General features: G+C 35.4%; 3 protein-coding genes across 6 annotated transcripts; all 3 read left to right on the top strand.

The window, feature by feature from the left end:
* Positions 1-368: 368 nt before the first annotated feature.
* On the top strand, positions 369-4,564 carry LOC107406615 (E3 ubiquitin-protein ligase SIS3). Its single transcript, XM_016013757.4, has 10 exons — positions 369-702; positions 859-897; positions 1,075-1,141; positions 1,254-1,327; positions 2,165-2,303; positions 2,397-2,489; positions 2,665-2,730; positions 3,352-3,471; positions 3,631-3,744; positions 3,893-4,564. Exons 1-10 carry the CDS (start codon positions 674-676, stop codon positions 4,292-4,294), a joined length of 1,143 nt encoding a protein of 380 aa, XP_015869243.3. The 5' UTR covers positions 369-673; the 3' UTR covers positions 4,295-4,564.
* Positions 4,565-6,754: 2,190 nt separating this feature from the next.
* Positions 6,755-12,701, top strand: LOC107406619 (protein EXECUTER 2, chloroplastic). Of its 3 annotated transcripts, none has more exons than XM_016013763.4 (12): positions 6,755-7,359; positions 7,774-7,890; positions 7,962-8,027; positions 8,742-8,848; positions 8,930-9,011; positions 9,396-10,091; positions 10,359-10,485; positions 10,580-10,749; positions 10,840-10,914; positions 11,010-11,102; positions 11,216-11,322; positions 12,215-12,701. In XM_016013763.4, the coding sequence occupies exons 1-11, from the start codon at positions 6,979-6,981 to the stop codon at positions 11,315-11,317; spliced, it is 2,016 nt and encodes a 671-aa protein (XP_015869249.2). In that variant the 5' UTR covers positions 6,755-6,978; the 3' UTR covers positions 11,318-11,322; positions 12,215-12,701. The 3 variants fall into 3 exon arrangements, with proteins under 3 accessions (XP_015869249.2, XP_015869248.2, XP_015869246.2); XM_016013762.4 differs by lacking the exon at positions 12,215-12,701 and adding an exon at positions 11,791-12,119; XM_016013760.4 differs by lacking the exon at positions 12,215-12,701 and having other exon boundaries at positions 6,756-7,359; positions 11,216-11,650.
* A 530-nt stretch (positions 12,702-13,231) lies between these two features.
* Positions 13,232-16,551, top strand: LOC107418414 (CASP-like protein 4A3). 2 transcript variants are annotated; one of them, XM_060814423.1, is made up of 3 exons: positions 13,232-14,200; positions 15,183-15,318; positions 15,656-16,241. In XM_060814423.1, the coding sequence occupies exons 1-3, from the start codon at positions 13,578-13,580 to the stop codon at positions 15,926-15,928; spliced, it is 1,032 nt and encodes a 343-aa protein (XP_060670406.1). In that variant the 5' UTR covers positions 13,232-13,577; the 3' UTR covers positions 15,929-16,241. The 2 variants fall into 2 exon arrangements, with proteins under 2 accessions (XP_060670406.1, XP_015882597.2); XM_016027111.4 differs by lacking the exon at positions 15,656-16,241 and adding an exon at positions 16,256-16,551 and having other exon boundaries at positions 13,260-14,200.
* The last annotated feature ends 1,668 nt before the right edge of the window (positions 16,552-18,219 follow it).

The following is an 18,219-nucleotide window of genomic DNA, read 5'->3' as shown; positions in this document are numbered from 1 at the left end:
ACTATGCTTCACCAAATGATTATTACAATTAATGATGCGTTAATCTCAATGAACCTTTTTGTCCAAAATTTTTTTTATTTAAAATAATTTATGAGCATTATTATAATTTGACCATAATTGTAATACTATGAGAAGTTATATGCAAAGTTTGAAAGACTAATCAATTCAAAATTAAATTAACAATTAATGCTGTTTTATTAACCATAGTGGACAAATAATTGAACAATTAGTGGATAATGTAAGTTTTCAAAAACATGTACATTTTTTTTTAAATTTTTTTTAAATATAAATTTTATTTTATTTTTAGCAAAAAAATAAAATAAAATAAAATAAAAGTTTAAACGCCATAAAGGAACGGCAGGGAGTCACCGTCAATATTCCGTCTTCCATAAGTCTGTGCCTCGCAGAGTACCGACCACTGCTGCTTCAACTCCTTTTTCTTTCCCTCTCTGTACTGAGCTTCGTTCTCTCCGAAATCTCATACTTTTCTCTCTCTCCATTTCCCTGAAGCTTTGTCTCGCTTCGACTTAGAAGAGCACACCGGTTCAAGATCCGACTCGGATTTCGCATATCGGATTCAGGCATTTCATGTCTTAAAATGAAGATCATCATCGAATATTCGGCTTCAACCTAAAGAGTTTTTTTTTTTTGCCATCTTTTGCTTTCGTCCGCCATGGCCATTAGAGGCGTTGATTTCAAGTGGTCTGTTTTTCAATCTTCTATATATGCATGTATATATATATATATATATTGTATATATTCTTCATTGTTTGGATAAGCATGGCTATTTATGTGTAATTTTGCAATTTTGAGGTCAGAGAAGAGTAAGATTTTGAATGCGAAGCTATGGTCTTGCAGGTACGACGGGTTCTTCTTGTCTATGCTCGCGACGAGCGTGTATCCTTTAACGATTTCGTAGTTTTGGGGCTTAGCTTTGCTCTTGCTTTGGTTTCCAGCGATGAATCTGAACTTTTTTTGAATTTATTTATTTATTTATTTTTGCTATTTAGGTAAATGAATCGGCATTTAGGTTTCGGATTTGATTGTTTTTCCATTAACAATTTTTACCGGTAGAGTTATTGTTGCGATTAATTGGAAGCGGTATCATACTTGTAAATACCCATTGCACATATGGATCGTGGTGAGTTTTTTTTTCTCGACTCTTTGGAGAAGTTGGAATGGGATTTCCTTTGTTATTTGTTTTGAGATCATTTTTTTTTCTTATTTATGGGTGATTTTTGTTGGACTTTCAGGTGGATTACACTACTGTGTTTGTTTTTCGCTTGTTGATGTTTGTAGATAATGGACTTGCTGCTGGAATGGGTTTGTAAGGCCTTCTATCTTACTACTGTTTGACGTTATTGTTAAATTACTAACGTAAGAATTTATTCTACGATGTCAAATGTCTTCACTGGAAAGTCAAAGAATGTCAAAATGACTTAGACATGAATATTAAGGAGTATGTCAAATGAGTCAATTTCTGCTTTGGGCGAAGTTCAAAGCTATCGAGGAACTGTCAAATAATCAATCATGTATTATTCATGTGGGGTGCATTGTTCAAGCTGTTAACCTGCTTAAACTGCTTTGTATACTGGGAAAATGGGATTACCGAAAAGAAACTGGAAGATGCATGCTTGAATACACTACTTTCAATCATTAAATTCCTTTTCCTCACTGAAGGATATAAATTGGGGACTTAATGGATGTCAACTGATAAAGAGTTGTTATCCAAGCAGAGTTTCTTTGTGTACATCTGACACTAGCTCATGGTGCCTCCAATGCCTTTTTTTTTTTTTTGGGTCCATTTTATCCTGACATATAATCCCCTTTTTGGTAGCTGTGGTCTTTAACATTAAGCTATATGAGTTGGTGGATGTAGATTAAAATTATCATAATGTCCATTGGGGTTAAGCATACTTCATAATGTCCATAGGGGTTGAGCATACTTACAAGTTCTTTTAATATCTTCTCTAATCATATGAAACAAAGCTCTTTTTGTCCATGATATACAACTCTCAACCCTGTCATTATATCAGTTTCTTTTCATTTTTTCAAACCTTATTCTCAAGCTGCTTTCTAGAGTGGCTTATGGATGTATCTTGTTTCTATGGGCATCTAGGAGCTAAATTAATGCTTTTCTTCCCCTGTTTTCTTTGCCTTTAAGGGATTTTGGCTGGCAGCAGAGGTATGCTCGTTTCTGCTGGAGGATAGTGGTTCTTTCAATTCTTTCTCTGATCCTCTATCCGTTTCTTTGGGCTTGGACCGTAATTGGTACTCTGTGGTTCAAAAGCTCAAGATACTGTGTAAGTCATATTTATTCTTGTTCTTGGAATTTTGGAGGCATCGTCATGTGTATACAAATTTAATTGTGGACAATGCATTTCAATTGCGTATAGTTGCCTGAAGAAGGTCAGAAATGGGGGTTCCTTATTTGGCTGCTGTTTAGCTACTGTGCACTGCTTTGCATTGCTTGTATGTCACTGGGGAAGGTTAGCGAAGAGTAATTTATTTCAGTTATGGTTGGAGAAAAATTCAGTTACAGCTTAGTTCTTATGTAGTTTCTTTTTCTAAAGAAAGTTCAATTTGAGCCTGGCCCAATTTATTTACATAGCATCCCTGTTTCTAACATGGTTGTTCTATATCTTTTATATTCCTTTTTCACAGTGGTTGACCCGAAGACAGGCACACTTATTACGTGCTCAACAGGGGATTCCAATATCAGAATATGGGGTAAGCTGTATTACTTTATCATCAACTATACACCTCATGCATACTCCAATTGATTTGCATGTTACTAACTTACTATGAAAATTGTATAAACAAATTTTTTAAGTTTTACTTTAGTGAACATGGAAAGGTTACTGGCATCTCAAGTTGGATGCTAATGTTAAACATGAAAAAATGTTTTCTAAGTGTCTTCCACCTGTAATGTTGATTTGCATATGTACTTTCTAGCTTGAAACCAAGGCACTTTTATGTAAAAGTTAAGAAATTTGGTTATACAAGCACAATAGAACAATGAGCTTTGTAGGTTATACTGTGACTTGTTGCAAAATTTGCATAATTAAGGGAATATGCATGGTGTACTTTCACCTGTCTGTACAGTGTGCTTTATTGATGTGGCCTTAAATCACATAGTTTAGTTGAAGATAAGTTGTTTGAATTTTGTTATCTAATTGGCTAGAGAATTTAACAACAATGTTTTATTATTGTAAATGCAACATGCACACTTGATATGGGGTGTCAATGTAGTGATGCATGCAAATTTGATAAAATTTAAATTCTATCTGTGTGATGGATCCATTACTGCAATATGATTTAATCATAACAAGGATCTATCTGTTGCTGCAGGTTTTTGTGGACATGATCCGAGTTCCTGATTGGGCATTTGAAGCTGCTGGTCAAGAAACAAGAGGCATGGGCCAAGATGCTGCTGCGTACCATCCTGGTCTTTACCTGACTCCAGCGCAGGTAATTGTTTATTTTTTCTTAAATTTGTACACCATCTTCATTGTCAAGTTTCCACAATTGTATTTTTCATTTCTGTACTAATTGATCATTGGAACTACTTCATCTTCATCGTCAATCTTGAATGTCTTGGTTGAAATTCTTTTTCTGGGTTTCTCACAGAGAGAAGCAGTGGAAGCTCTTATTCAGGAACTTCCCAAGTTTCGTCTAAAGGCTGTTCCAACTGATTGCAGTGAATGTCCCATCTGCTTAGAAGAGTTCCATGTTGGCAATGAGGTAATATGACTGCTCATCCTCAACAATAGAAATTAATCTCAAGTCCTAACTGTATTATGTTTTAAGTGGTTGCTGCCTAAGAAGCACAGTGCTTACAGTATCATAATGGACCACGAGTTTCTTACAAGAAGTGTTGGGAATGGTGTAGGTTCGGGGCCTGCCCTGTGCTCACAATTTCCATGTAGAATGCATTGATGAGTGGCTGCGACTGAATGTGAAATGTCCTCGATGTCGTTGCTCAGTCTTCCCAAATCTTGACCTTAGTGCTCTGTCCAATCTTCGTGCTGAATCTGAACGGTCATCCGTCAGTGTAGTGACAGCCAACCGGTATGTAAGAGCCCAACCTTCCAGTCAGAGCTATTTGTTGAGACTGCAAGGTCTGCTTCGCCCGGTCCGCACTGAAAATGTAGGTGCATGGAGGGATACGGACACATTGGAAACTGCTGAAAATGGGGCTGCGTCTGTAACTGTGGTTGCTGAGGGTCCAAGCATGGAGATGGCAGCTTCTGAACGTGTAGTTGTCGGTCAGTCCACTCCACTTCAACACTAAACTATTCAAGGATTATTTTTTTGGAAAATTTTAACATCATCTCCTAACCCGGTTTTGTGAAAGCAAAATGATAATCTGTCCATATCTGTTCATAACATGAATGGTTCTTGTAGTGACCATTGCATACTAAGCTCTTAGCAAAAATGTTTTGTAATGAAGGAAAATTCTTCGTTGCTCCACACTGTTATATGGATTCATGGAAATGACACCTGGAAACTACATCTGTGTTCTAATTTTTGGTTAGCCAATGTACATTTAGCCTTGCCGTTATCTCCTGATTGTTGTCTGTGTTTCCCTTTTTCTTGTTTTCTTGGTTCCTTTGACCCCTTTATGCCCCCTTATCTTTTTTAATGGTGGGGTCGGTGTCTGAGTAGCAAATGAGGCTACAACGCCTGCAGATAGAGCATCATTGTTGAAAGTATTATTAATTTCACATCTTCTATCTGTGCTGCCTTTTTGTTGGTTGATTATATGTGGTACATGTTGCAAATTTGTTACATCCTAGCTTTTTTCATTTTATAAAATAGTAATGGGAGATAGTAGTGTTCTTATATGTGGCATGGATTTGTATGTGCACTGATCCTCAATAAATTTTAACCTAATTGCCATCAAGAGACCGACACAATGGATTTCTTTTCTTTTGTCTATTAATTATTATTATTTTTTCCTGGTATTATCTATCTTTTTGGCCTTTCTTTTCCATGTTGAAAGCTACGTCTTCAATTTTAATTGTGTGGCCAAATGAGCGTGCTTAGGCGGTGACACTCTATATCTATTATTGAATAACAAACTGAGGTAGCCAATCTGCATATATGATATATGTATATAATATAAAATGAGAAAAAAAAAAGAGGTGGCAAAGAAGCTCTGGACGATTTTGTGGAGGTCAAAAAGATAAGATGCATGTTATTCATGAAAATTTTAAAAAAATTGAAATTCCTTATTTTATATGTGGGTCCGCTCTTTTTATGTGCGAAGGGAGAGGAGTATTATTTAACCCAAAAAAAAAAAGAAAAAAAAAAGAAAAAAAAAGGAAAAAAGAGAGACCATCCGTGCTTTTTGTACTTGTTTGCATCTTTTCGTCCACTTGTCTGGAAGTTATTTAGTAAAATCCCAATGGATAAATAAAGTGGGTTCACAAAAAAAATTTCATTTTCTTTTCTTGTAAACTTGTCTTGAAGATTTGTTTATGATGGGCTTTTAAGCATATGCTTTTGAATAGAAGGATCATTCATATAAATTAATAATGATGTCTTAAAGGAATCTCTGCTTCCTTTTTTGATATTAGAATCTATATTACATATATCTAACCCTACTAATCACAAACTTACAGATAAGCTTCTAATCAGCCTCATAATGGCCGATTAAGATATTTTATTATTGTTATTATTATTATTATTATTTTTTTGGGGTGGGGGTCATCAATATGTCAAATTCGGACAAAGTTAGGTTGGATCACAACTAAGGCCTACTGGTGGTAATTGGAAAAATATCTCACCCTCTTTGTAGTGTTGAATATATATTCAAATTTATCCCCAGCCTGATATAAATAATCTAGGTGGACATTAATAAGTTGAGTTAGGTAATTTTTGTTTAGCTAGATTGAGAGCTATTTAAAAGGAAATTGTTATTGTAGTTCCACCGAATTATAACTATGTTGTTTAACCGGAAGTGTGCTCTATACCGATCTAATTTATTTATATCTATTTATTTATTTTGTTGCTATTATTTATAAAAAAAAAAATAATGTTTATCATCAGTGATAGCAGTAAATTTTATGTGTATATATATATAAATAAAAATGGTTTATAGATGGTAAATTCTATATATATATATATAAATTACGTAGATATAAAAATTTATTGTCATATAGAATGGTAAATTTATTGTCATAGAATGGTAAAAATTAGTATTATAGTTGTACTCTTGTTTATATACCAAGCTAACTTAATAAACGTCTTTCAAAGATCACTTTTAACGGTTAAAATTTTGTCTATGCTGTCACAATCTAATGAGAATCCACTGTTTTTTTTTTTTTTTTTACATTGAGTATGACAAGAATTCTCCATCCCAATATTAAAAAATAAAAAATAAAAATCTTTTAAATACTTTGGACCTTTCTGTTTTTACTAAATACTTTAGACTGTTTGGCATAATTTTTAATTCAGCTTCTATTTTTTAAAAAATACCTTATATTTTGATTATTGTTGCTTTTAAACTTGAAAATTGGCCAAACACCTTTAAAAAAAAAATAATAATCAGAAATACTTTCTGAAAATTAATCAAATTAGTCAAAGGCAGTAATACCATCTTTTACCAATGCCAATTACTCTATAGATTTACACTTCCGTCTTTTAAAAAAAATAATAAAATGAAATAACTAATGCTAGGAAAATCAAATTAAGATACGAATTATAAGCTTTGGAGAGGAGAAAAAAAAAAAATGTAATAATGAGAAAGAGTTAGGGGTTGAGTGACTATTTGAAAGTAAAACGGGCTTGGATATTATTGCCTGGCGATTCTATCCACATACCATCACCATCATCATCATCACAATCGTCATCAACATCGGCCTTGGCAGGTCACATTTCGCAGCAGAGAGAGAAACGCAGGCAACCCCCGCAGACACAGACACACATAGATTGTGGGCTTTGTGGGGGGTGGGGGTTGTCTCTGAAGCAGAGATGGCGTTGGGAAATGCATTTTGGGTGGGTCAAGCTAACCCACTTCCTCAATTCAGACCACAATTTTGTTGCTCTGATTTTTCAACCAACAAATTTATCAATAATAATAATTTGAGTTTCGTTCTGGGTTGGGGTTGTACTCTTCAAACCAAGCCTCCCATTTCTTCCTCTTCTTCTTCTTCTTCTTCTCCTTCTTCGTCTTCCTCCTCTCCTTCTCTTCCTTCTTCAATCAGGAACCGTAGAAAGTCAAACCTTTATTGCCGTTGTAGTAGTAACAACAGGAATGACTCTAATGGGTCTTCGTTGGAATGGGATTGGACTCGTTGGACCCGCCATTTCTCTGAGATTGAACAAGCCGAGAGCTTTGCTTCTGTTCTCAAGGTATGAAGAAAAAGTTTTGCCCCCTTTTTTTTTTTTTTTGGTTGTTGTTTTAGTGAGAAGCTCCATTTCGTTTGTGAAAAGGCTTAGCTGAGTTAAGTTTAGTTTAATTTATAATGTTTTCTTTGTGGGTTTTCTACGTAAAGGGCCAAAATGCTAAATTTCATTTAGTTTAATGCTTTGTTGTTGCTTTCAATGGTTTCTCATGGAAGAGTAGTCTTACAGGATCGATGTCTTTTTGATACTTTTTAAAGGAGAACGCAGAATCTATAGCTAAGAATTGGGTTCTCAGATTCATCCACTTTAGTTAAAAGCTAATTTAATATATTATAATAAAGGTTAAAACACCCCAGAACTTAACTATGCACATAACACTTACATTGTGTTATTGTTTTGACCGAATGCTAAACTATGCAGTTTCAACTTGAAGATGCAATTGAGAAGGAAGACTTCCAAGAAGCTGCAAAGTTGAAAATGGCCATTGAAGAAGCTACATCCAAGGATGCTGTTGCTGAAATCATGTCTGAGTTGAAGGTAGGATACACATTTTAAGTATGTCCTGTTCACGTCATTATTGTTTCATCTTGTGTTTTGTTTATTTTCAGAGTGCAATAGATGAAGAGCGTTATCATGATGCTTCAAAGTTATGCAGACACACTGGAAGTGGACTGGTAATCATCATACAATTTGGATGCTTACATGTTTATGCATCTCTAACCTACCGATTTGATTTGAAGAATTTTGTTTGATGCCGATGTTATCTTTCTTGGCAAAAAAAAGATTCCTGGAAGGAATTTCATATTATCTTTCTTGACAAAAAGTTGTGCAATAGAAATGAAAAATTATGAATGATTAGCTAGAAAAAACATAGTTAAAGGTGGACAAAAATATTCTTTGAAGGAATTTCATATCTCCAAGGTAGAATTGGTTTCTGGTGTTAATAAAATTAGATACAGTTTTTGGTCCCACAGGTTAGGTTTCACATTTTTAAGAGGTATAGTTTTGTTAGCATGGAACTAGCGGTCAATATTGAGTTTTACGAGGGAGAAACAATTTAGTGGACTATATAACAAACAAACAAACAAGTGCTTTATTATGGAAATATTGTTCTGGCTCTGAAAAATTAGTTTATTGCTTACTGGAACCTTTTAGTTGATTGCAACTCCAGGGTGATATCAGAAAGATGGTTTTAAGTGATGGTAGAGGATTCAAGCATCAAGCTGTGTTAAGAGTTTTGTTTGTCCATGTGTAACATTTTAATGTTGAAATTGCAGCTTCCTTGTCTTCGTATTCATGCAGCTTTACCAAATGGGATAAATTTGTTCCTAGTGTCTGCTAAACTCGTTTTGTTTTATTTTATTTTTTTACCTTTTCACTATAAGCAGGTAGGTTGGTGGGTTGGCTATTCCAGAGATTCAGATGATCCTTTTGGTAGATTAATACATATAACTCCTGGTGTTGGTAGATTTGTTGGCAGATGTTACAGTCCAAAGTAAGATCCTTCTCTATTGTCCTTTTTTTTCAACATCTATATATATATATTGGAAACTTTCCTTACTATTGCTTGTTGCAGGCAGTTGGTAACTGCATCTTCAGGGACTCCCCTTTTTGAAATTTTTGTGGTAAAAAGTGTCGATGACACATATGTTATGCAGGTACGTGAAAATTTTAAAAATAAATATTATCTAATGTTATGTTTGATATTTGTGTGCGAATTCAAGAGTGCAAAATTGACCGAAAAATAGAAAAGAAATTCAGGAGTGTGAAGTTGGCTTGACCTGGTCGGGGAGTAAAAATAATAAGATGCACAAATTCCGCCAACCTTCCCTCTCCCCACCCAAGAAAAAATCTTTGTCAATAAGACATTCCTAGCATATCTATAGCATAGGGTCTGCCGGCAGCTGTAGGATCTTTTGGGTTGTCATAGTTTTCTGTTGCGGTTTATTTGAAATGTTTCTAATTGCATGTCTCTCTCTTCATTTTATTGAAGGTCACTTCTAATTTCATTTTTCACATTGGTGTGGTCAATCTGTTTGTAGGTTGTATACTTGCAACGAGCCAAAGGAAACTCTACAAATTCCCCAAATTCACCATTCAAACCTGCAAAAAGCCAATCAACTCCTGAAGTTGAGAATGCATCTGTAGCAGATGCTCAGGTGAATGAAGGCAAAGCAGAGAAAAGTGAGGAGAAAGGCATTAATATAGAGGAAGCAACTGAGGAAGGTATAAAAAGTGTGATTAATTTTCTAAAAGATAAAATTCCGGGATTGAAAGTTAAAGTCATGAATGTCAATGTTACTGAGGAAGTGACCGAGGATGGTGATTCTGTGAAGCAGTTGATGCAAGAAAATGATGAGAAAGAAAGTTCTGGTGAGAGTTCTGAAGATGAAAGTAAGCTGGATGAGATTCAGCCAAATGAGGTCACTCTTGGAGGAGGTAGCAATACAACAACAGAAGATGAAAAGGATTTAGATATGAAACTTTTTATTGGTGGAGTTGTACATAACAATGAGGATACTCCCACCAAGGATGAGTATGTGCGTCACCCAGCTGAAATAAATGATATGGAGAGGGATTCCTTTGTTCTGCATATTCCTTGCAGAAACATAGATTATGATACCATGGATAGTAAAGTGTCAAAAGTCAAAGTGGCAACTGTAGCAGCTGAAGGGGTCGAGCTTATGCCTACTGATGTAGCCAAGGCATTTTTGACTTCTGACAAAGTTTCTTCAAAGGTGAGACTGAGCTTATTTAACGTAAGTTCATTATTTGCAAATGAGAATTGACTCTTCAGTCAGTGTTAAACAGTGATGTTTTAATTTAAATTGGACTTATTTAGATACTTGGATGGATATTGAACTATGCTATAAAATCAAAATTACGGACTTTCTGTTATGGATATCAAATTTTGTGGTCATAATTGCTCTCCCATTCTAGATTCATCATTATTTATGTTTGCAGTCCTATGCATTTGTCGAACTGAATTATGAATTCTTTTGTAGGTTTCAAGAAGTGTGCGTGAAATAGTCAAACTTGCTGTTAGTCAAGCACAGAAAAAGAATAGATTGTCTGAGTTCACAAATTTTAATCGGATCACCACATCCAATGGAGATCTAGATCCATTTGAGGGTGAGTTATCAGTTATATTTGTATTTCTTTGATTTGTATGCTTAAATTTAATCAGATGGGCAATTTTTAAAGGAGAATCTTCGTTGAAGTATAGGTCTATACGTTGGTGCATTTGGCCCTTATGGAACTGAGGTAGTGCAGCTGAGGCGTAAATTTGGCCACTGGAATGGTTCTGATAACGAAGATGATGCTTCAGATATTGAGTTCTTTGAATATGTTGAGGCAGTGAAGCTAACTGGGGATCTAAATGTTCCTGCAGGCCAGGTTTATATCTTTCTAAACTTGACAGTTAGGCTAGTTTTAGTTGTACTATGAGCTTGCAAAATACTACCAATTTGATTTCTGGGTATACAGGTGACGTTTCGTGCCAAAATTGGGAGAGGGAATCGACTTTCCAACCGTGGGATGTATCCGGAGGAATTAGGAGTGGTAATTATCCTTGAGATTAGAATCTGTGCATGTGTTAATTTACTTGCAATTATGTGGTAAACTTTGAAAGGCTTATTTACTGTTCGTCTGCACAGGTTGCAAGTTATAAAGGTCAAGGAAGAATAGCTGAATTTGGGTTCCGAAATCCACAATGGGTTGATGGAGAACTTCTCCAGCTTAATGGCAAGGTAACAAAACTATCTTAAGATGTGTGGTACCATATTTTCCTTCTGTAAACCTGAATTTTGATAGAAACTTTCTATTTATCTGGCTGGTTGTTCTTTGAACTTCTGTCATGCAGGGTATTGGACCATATGTCAAAGGTGCAGACCTCGGTTTCCTTTATGTCATCCCTGAGCAAAGTTTTCTGGTTCTGTTCAACCGTTTGAAACTACCACACTGAGCATGGTAAAACTACAACTGCTTTCAGTTCTTACCCTCTTTAATATGGCAATACATGAGACGTTTTGATGCTGAGAAGAAATCTCATCTGTATAATGTTTTGAGCGAAAAGGCATTTTGACCCTACTAAGTAGGCTGTTGAATTTCTTTCATTTCTTTTTTGCATTTTGTTTCTGTCCTTTAAGGTTAGTCTTTTTTCTTTTTGTATTTTCTTTTTCTGCTAACACCATGAGCTGTATATCAATTTTGCCTGACTACCGACATATATAATAGGACAAGTTATAAAAGTGAAATAAATGTTCTTCTATAAGCAAAGTTCTGTGATGTTACAATATTTTCCTCTGTTATTTCTTGCAATTGGCCCATCTACATCTTTCATTTCTTGTACTAACCAATTAGCTGCATAAGTCGTGCTTATTTAGAATGAAATACAATGGTTGTGATGGGAATGCTGCTTCTGAACAAAATCAACAGGTGCAAAAGCATTTTATATTGAATCTTTTGAGGAATCTAAGTATCAAAATTCTGCCCTCGGTGCATAGTTTCCTTGGATGAAAGCTCGAGTTCGAATCCTCACCCTCATAATAGAAGGAAAAAAGAAGAAATGTTGAAATCTTTTTCTGTATTTATATATCTGGTTAGACAACTTCATAGCACTAGAATTACATAATGGTACGAGTGCTTAATAATGTAGCTTGCAAGTTCAAGAGAAGAGATCATTTGTAGATGTAAATAGAGTTTGTAATTTCTTAGTGGCTGCTTAAAGTGAAAAGAGCAAATAAGTGGTGGTTTCGTTTTCCTTATTTCAGAACCCTAAAAAGCATCTTGGTTAATTTTATTCTATATAACATTCTTGGACAGAATGAGAGATTTTTTTATGCTTTCCTTGCTGCTATAGGTATATACTGTTGGAAACCCATAGGGGATATCAGGGAGAAGATGTGTCATGCAGCAATTGGTGCAAACTCCACTAGAAGAAAAGGTTTGATGAATGGAAATTGAATTGCTTTTGGCAGGGGGATGGTGTTGGCACAAATAGGAGGAATCTGTGAAGCGAAAGAAGATTGAAAAAGTTGGGTGGAATTTGTGCCTTTAGCTGATAAAAGGATAGCCCACTCTTAAAGAAACCCCAAAAGAACTTTACTTTAGCCTATAAAATAAAAAGTTGCATTGAAAGCTTTTCTTGGGTCTTATTAGTCTTCACAATCAAATTATGTTAGCAGCCATATAATTTTTTTTCTTTCCTTAATTGCTTATAGGGGGTAATTAGGGGATCTTACTACTGTTAATGATCATTATTGTAATTAGGGGATCTTGTTACAGTTAACGATCATTATTCCTTACTTTCAAAGGAGCAAGTCCATCCAAAACATTTCAAATGACAATGATGACTCATATCTAGAATTTGAAAAAAAAAAAGGGCCTCATCTTCCAATTCAACATATGTATGTTCAAAAAAACTAAACAAACAAACAAGGGAGCAACAAGGAAAGCATGAATTTGGTGATGCTATTAATGCATAGTTTGGTGAAACAATTAATTGTTTTCGAGAAGTCTTCTAAAAAATTATACACAGAAGAACTGTCAATATATTTTCATTTTTTAAAAATAAAATTCTATATAGAAGAGGATAATCTATACACGTAATTGATGTTGATTTGTTGAATACCCATGGTGTCAATGTCTGGCTCTATTTTTTTCCCTTGTTCCCAAAAAAATGATAAAATTTATAAATTTAAAGCTAAAAAAAAAAAATATATATATATATATATATAAAAGATTGTATGAATTCAGTTTCCCCTTTTGACCCTAGAAATTTTACAATGAACAAAAATGACAGAGGTCCTCAGCTGAGGACCATATGGTCGATTCAAGTAAAAAGTAGAACCAATAATTTTTTTGATTGGCTAACGTTTTTGTCAAAAACTTCGTCAAAGATTTACAGAAAAGAAATAAGATCCACACTCTTACTGAGTAAGAAACAACATGTGCCACGTGGCATGGGTCCCCCGACTCTGTTTAAGACACGAAGGTGAAATGACAGACACCTCTCCCAACTTTCTCTTTTTTCTACTTTTTTTTTTCTTTTTTTTTTTTTTTTTTCTTTCTCACTTCCCAAACACACTTTATGTTTTTGATTTCTCAATTGAAGCTCGTTTAAAGTTTTCGAATAAAACACTTTAATGGAAGCCCAAACTCAAATTTAGAACCAAACAAACAAACAAAAAAGAAAGCGAAACAAAAAAAAAAAAAAAACCGCAATGAATAAATCAGCGTCGAAGAACTCCGAGTCGTCGGCACACTCGCGCCACTCGTCGCTATCACCTCATAACTACCACTCACCTCTCCGATCCGAAGCCGGTGATCCTCACGAAGCGACGCCATATGCCTCGCCGGAGAACTCGCCTCAGAAAACGGTGGACAACTCCAGAGCCATCGTCACCACAAACGCCACCAACACCGAGAAGTACACTCAGTACTCGCCTCTCCGACCTAACATGCAAGACAACAACAACAACAACAACAACAACAGCAACAACTACAATAACTACCGGAAAACCGTGGAGAACGCAAGCGCGATGCCGGAGAAATCGCCGTCGCCGGTGGTGGTGCTCAACCGGTCGACGTCGATGGAATTGCCGTCGTCGGTCACGAAGGTGGGTCCTGCCACTAGTGTTATTGGCGGTGGGGACGGTGGTGGTGGTGGAGGGAGATCGAGGTATCAGCAGGGAAGGAGGCCGCAGAATGAGGATGTGATGAAGAGTGCCGCTTTAGGGTTTAGGGTTAGCGAGTTCGTTCTCTGCTTGATTTCTTTCTCGGTTATGGCCGCTGATAAGACTCAGGGCTGGAGCGGCGACTCTTTTGACCGCTACAAGGAATACAGGTAAAATAAATAAATAAATTTGAATTTGACTCTAAATTCTACATAATTATCATAATGATTTTTTTTTTTCTTTTTGGGGGAAAAAGAAACATTTTTGTTTATCAAATTAAGATGCTTGAACCCAGCTCTACTCCTAAATAAGAAATTTGAATTTGAATCTAAATTCGTGATGATTAACAGAAATGAATTTTCTTTTTATGGAAAAAGAAAGATTTTTTTTTTTTAATCAAATTAAACTGGCAGGATTATATAACTAGCTTATGCTATTTACTTGGTTTCTAATTTTGTTCAAACCCCAGACTTCAGTATGATTCTCGAACCAAGTTGAGCTGTACTCCTAAATAAGAATTTTGGGACTCTTTTTTAATATCCTGGTAAATTGAGGAATTGGATTTTTAAATTCATGGTATTATCCACCAAGATATGTTTTCTTCCATGAAATTATTGCTTTGATTTAGTCCACAACAATTTTTCTAGCTTTTGATTTTTATTTGTTTTTTTATTTTTTGCCTCCAAACATAGTTCAATCAATTTGCCGTCTTTGATGTAAATTTATCATTTTGCTTTGTTTGTAAGCAAGTTGTCTGTGCTTTACCCGTATCATTTGTCCTTTGCTGTCTTTTCTCTTTCTTTCTTTCTTTTTCTTTTTTTTTTTTTTTTTTCCCCTTTAATGGTAGTCTCTTGATTGCTAAATTGAATATTGTATTGAATTTGCTGTTACTTTTTGTCTATTAATTTGTTGAATTTCATTTTCCTGCTTCAACTTTTGAGGAATTCTTAAAATTTAATTGTATATAAGATGCCCAAAATAAGCATATTAATTCTTATATTATTGGTAAATAGTATACTATATCTAATTAATCTTGTCATCAAGGTTTATTTGTATATAACCGTATGTTTTAAATTTCTTCATTATTTCTCGCACCCCCCAAGTTTTGATATTTCCAGATAATGTGATACTGAAGCTTTTATCTGATTACAGGTATTGTTTGTCTGTGAATGTTATCGCATGTGTATATTCGGCATTTCAAGCTTATGATCTAGTCTACCATCTTGTCTATGGGAAACATTTGATTCGCCATCACCTCCGGCATCATTTTGAGTTTTCATTGGACCAGGCGAGTCATTTAGTTTCTTTAGTTTATTTTTCAGCTTTCTATATGCTACAGGGGTTTTTACTCGTCTGTTCGTTGCTACAACATGTCATAATGGTCTATATAAGAGCATTTTGTGGTAGAAATTTCTATGAACAACCTATCACACTGTTAGCTTTGGTGAACCGCTGTGCCTGCCGTTACCTTTGAGTCTATAATTGAAGTTACTTCAAATTCTATAGAAATAGGTGAAATAATTAGGATGTATATTAAGAAAAATTGCAGAAAAAAAAAATGCTCTGAATCATATATTTTTTAGCAACAAGCAGTTGGCATGAATCCTTATTTTATTATTTTATAGGCTGCACAAAAGGGGTTTGGGGGTGTATTGGAGGAGGAAACCGAGTCAGTGATTGCACCATGCTTCAGTTTTACATCTGCTTGTGTAATCTGGTTTAAAACTGTTTATTTAATTTATTTATTTTTGCTCAAGTTAAAATTATTTGTTAATAGATGCCATGTATTCATTTATGGGTTTGAATCTAGATTAATAACCTGTGACCTTGTTGGAACTTTAGCTCGGCATTTGATACCAATAAGAGAACATTGTTGTCTGATTGATATATGTAGCTAAGCTTACCTTGGTCATTGGCTCTTTAAGTTTGTTGGCTTTTATTTTGGTCAATCATGTTGCTAAGTTAATTTGGCTGTCCATGTTAAGCTTTGTTCATAGAGCCCTTTGGCAGTTGGACACCCATAATATTTTTCTCATGCCCAAAGTATAAAATGTGTCTGATTGATCCGCGCTACCCACCAGCCACCACCGATAAACAATTCTAAATCCTCTTAGGTTGCATGCTTGCATGGTTTCTGAAGGTTATTAACCCCCTTCTTTGCCAATTTCGATTATGTGTTTCCATACTGATTTGTAATGGTAATGGTCACTTTGTTTAATTTGCAGATATTGGCATACCTTCTCATATCAGCATCGTCGTCAGCGGCCACGAGGGTTGATGATTGGCAATCAAACTGGGGAAAAGATGAGTTCACACAGATGGCTAGTGCTTCAGTTGGAATGTCCTTCCTGGCTTTTGTTGCCTTCGCCATTAGCTCACTTATATCGGGTTACAACCTTTGGAACCCTAATTCAGTTTGATATTGTAAAACCAGTTGCTTGTAGTTTTTTTCAGTTCATATATTTGTGATAAAATAATTCAATAGAATGTGAATAAAAGTCCTCTTTTCTTTCCCTTTTCATTTTCCCATGTTGTATATAGATTTTTTGTTTTTTTTTTTTTTTTTAATACAATTGGAAGCACAAAAAATATGAAAAAGAGTTTCTATGGAAATGCAACTAGATTCTAGATTCCATGTTTTTACTGCTGTTCTATTTTTTCTATGCATGGCATACTTCAACTCTAGGCTGGGTCATGAAGGTAGACTCTAATAATTTTCCTGAAAACAATGGACCTGCAAAACTCAAAGCTGTTTTGGGCCAAAACTGGAAATTGTCCGATCCAGCACGAAAGAAATATGAAAAAACAAATAATTAAACGACATGGGGATTATTTATGCTTGGGCAAATTAACTTTATACACTCCTTATGGGCATAATGATTGGGCCTTTCAAAAATAATGTTATAATGGGAAGTGTGTGTATAAAGTTCGAATGGTATCACAAATAAAACACTGCTCAATGGAGCTGGCACGATTGTCCAACTCTCAAAACCTTATCCCAGTATGGGCTTGTCAATCTCCTTATGGGTTAATGAAGAAACAAGAGTGTCAATTCCCCAAGATTGGGGAATTTGGCCCAATACCCTCATGGGATCGAGGTTAATGATTTTTGCCCCCTCACTTGATATCTTTTTTGTTCCACCCCTTAATATCCATTGTAACCTTCAAACAAAAAAAAAAATTACTTACATATTTTATTATATTTTAAACCATGTCTGTGTTTGGATGCACTTCCTACAACCAATATGAATCTGAAAAGTGGTGGAGATCTGGTTTTGCAGAGGAATTATAACAGTTCAATGGGGAAGAAGCATATCGTGAAGCCTGCTGGGTCTTTGGAGTTGAGCAGTTCCTTCATTGATTCTGGACATGATAGGCGGCTCTCAGTCAAAGCTCTTCCTCGTATTACCAATCGGAGTTTGAGGAAGCAGAGAAAGAATCGGAGGCTTAAGATTGTCAATGAATTTGCTGGGCAATATGAAGACAGCTTTGACGATGTGAAAACTGTGAGAGACAAATTTCATAAACGTGTCTCAAATTTTGCAAAAAAATTGGATGACTGTACAACCTCGGTAATTACCGACGAAACCGTCGGTAATTTTTCCAGAGGGTATGTGGTTGGTTACCGACGGTTTCCTCGGGAATTACCGAGGGGGTACAGTCATCCAATTTTTTTGCAAAATTTGAGACACGTTTATGAAATTTTAGGATTTTCTCTCCTTAGTATAATTTTACAATCCCTATTTTGCATGTTTTTGCATTCAACACACGTTATGAGACTTGTGGGGCCCAAAAAATTGGTAAAATGTGATGGACTGTACACCCTCGGTAATTACCGACGAAACCGTCGGTAATTTTTCCAGGGGGTATGTGGTTGGTTACCGACAGTTTCCTCGGGAATTACCGAGGGGGTACAACTATCCTTTTTTTTGCAAAATTTGGGACACTTTTATGAAATTTTGGGATTTTCTCTCTTTAGTATAATTTTAGAATCCCTATTTTTCATGTTTTTGCATTCAACACACGTTATGGGACTTGTGGGGCCCAAAAAATTGGTAAAATGTGATAGACTGTACATCCTCAGTAATTACCGACGAAACCGTCAGTAATTTTTCCAGAGGGTATGTGGTTGGTTACCGACGGTTTCCTCGGGAATTACCGAGAGGGTACAGTCATCCAATTTTTTTGC

Source organism: Ziziphus jujuba, chromosome 2 (genome assembly GCF_031755915.1).
Source record: "Ziziphus jujuba cultivar Dongzao chromosome 2, ASM3175591v1".
Classification (NCBI taxonomy): domain Eukaryota; kingdom Viridiplantae; phylum Streptophyta; class Magnoliopsida; order Rosales; family Rhamnaceae; genus Ziziphus; species Ziziphus jujuba.
Note: the sequence above shows the minus strand (reverse complement) of the source record. Positions and strands in the feature narration are given on the sequence as shown.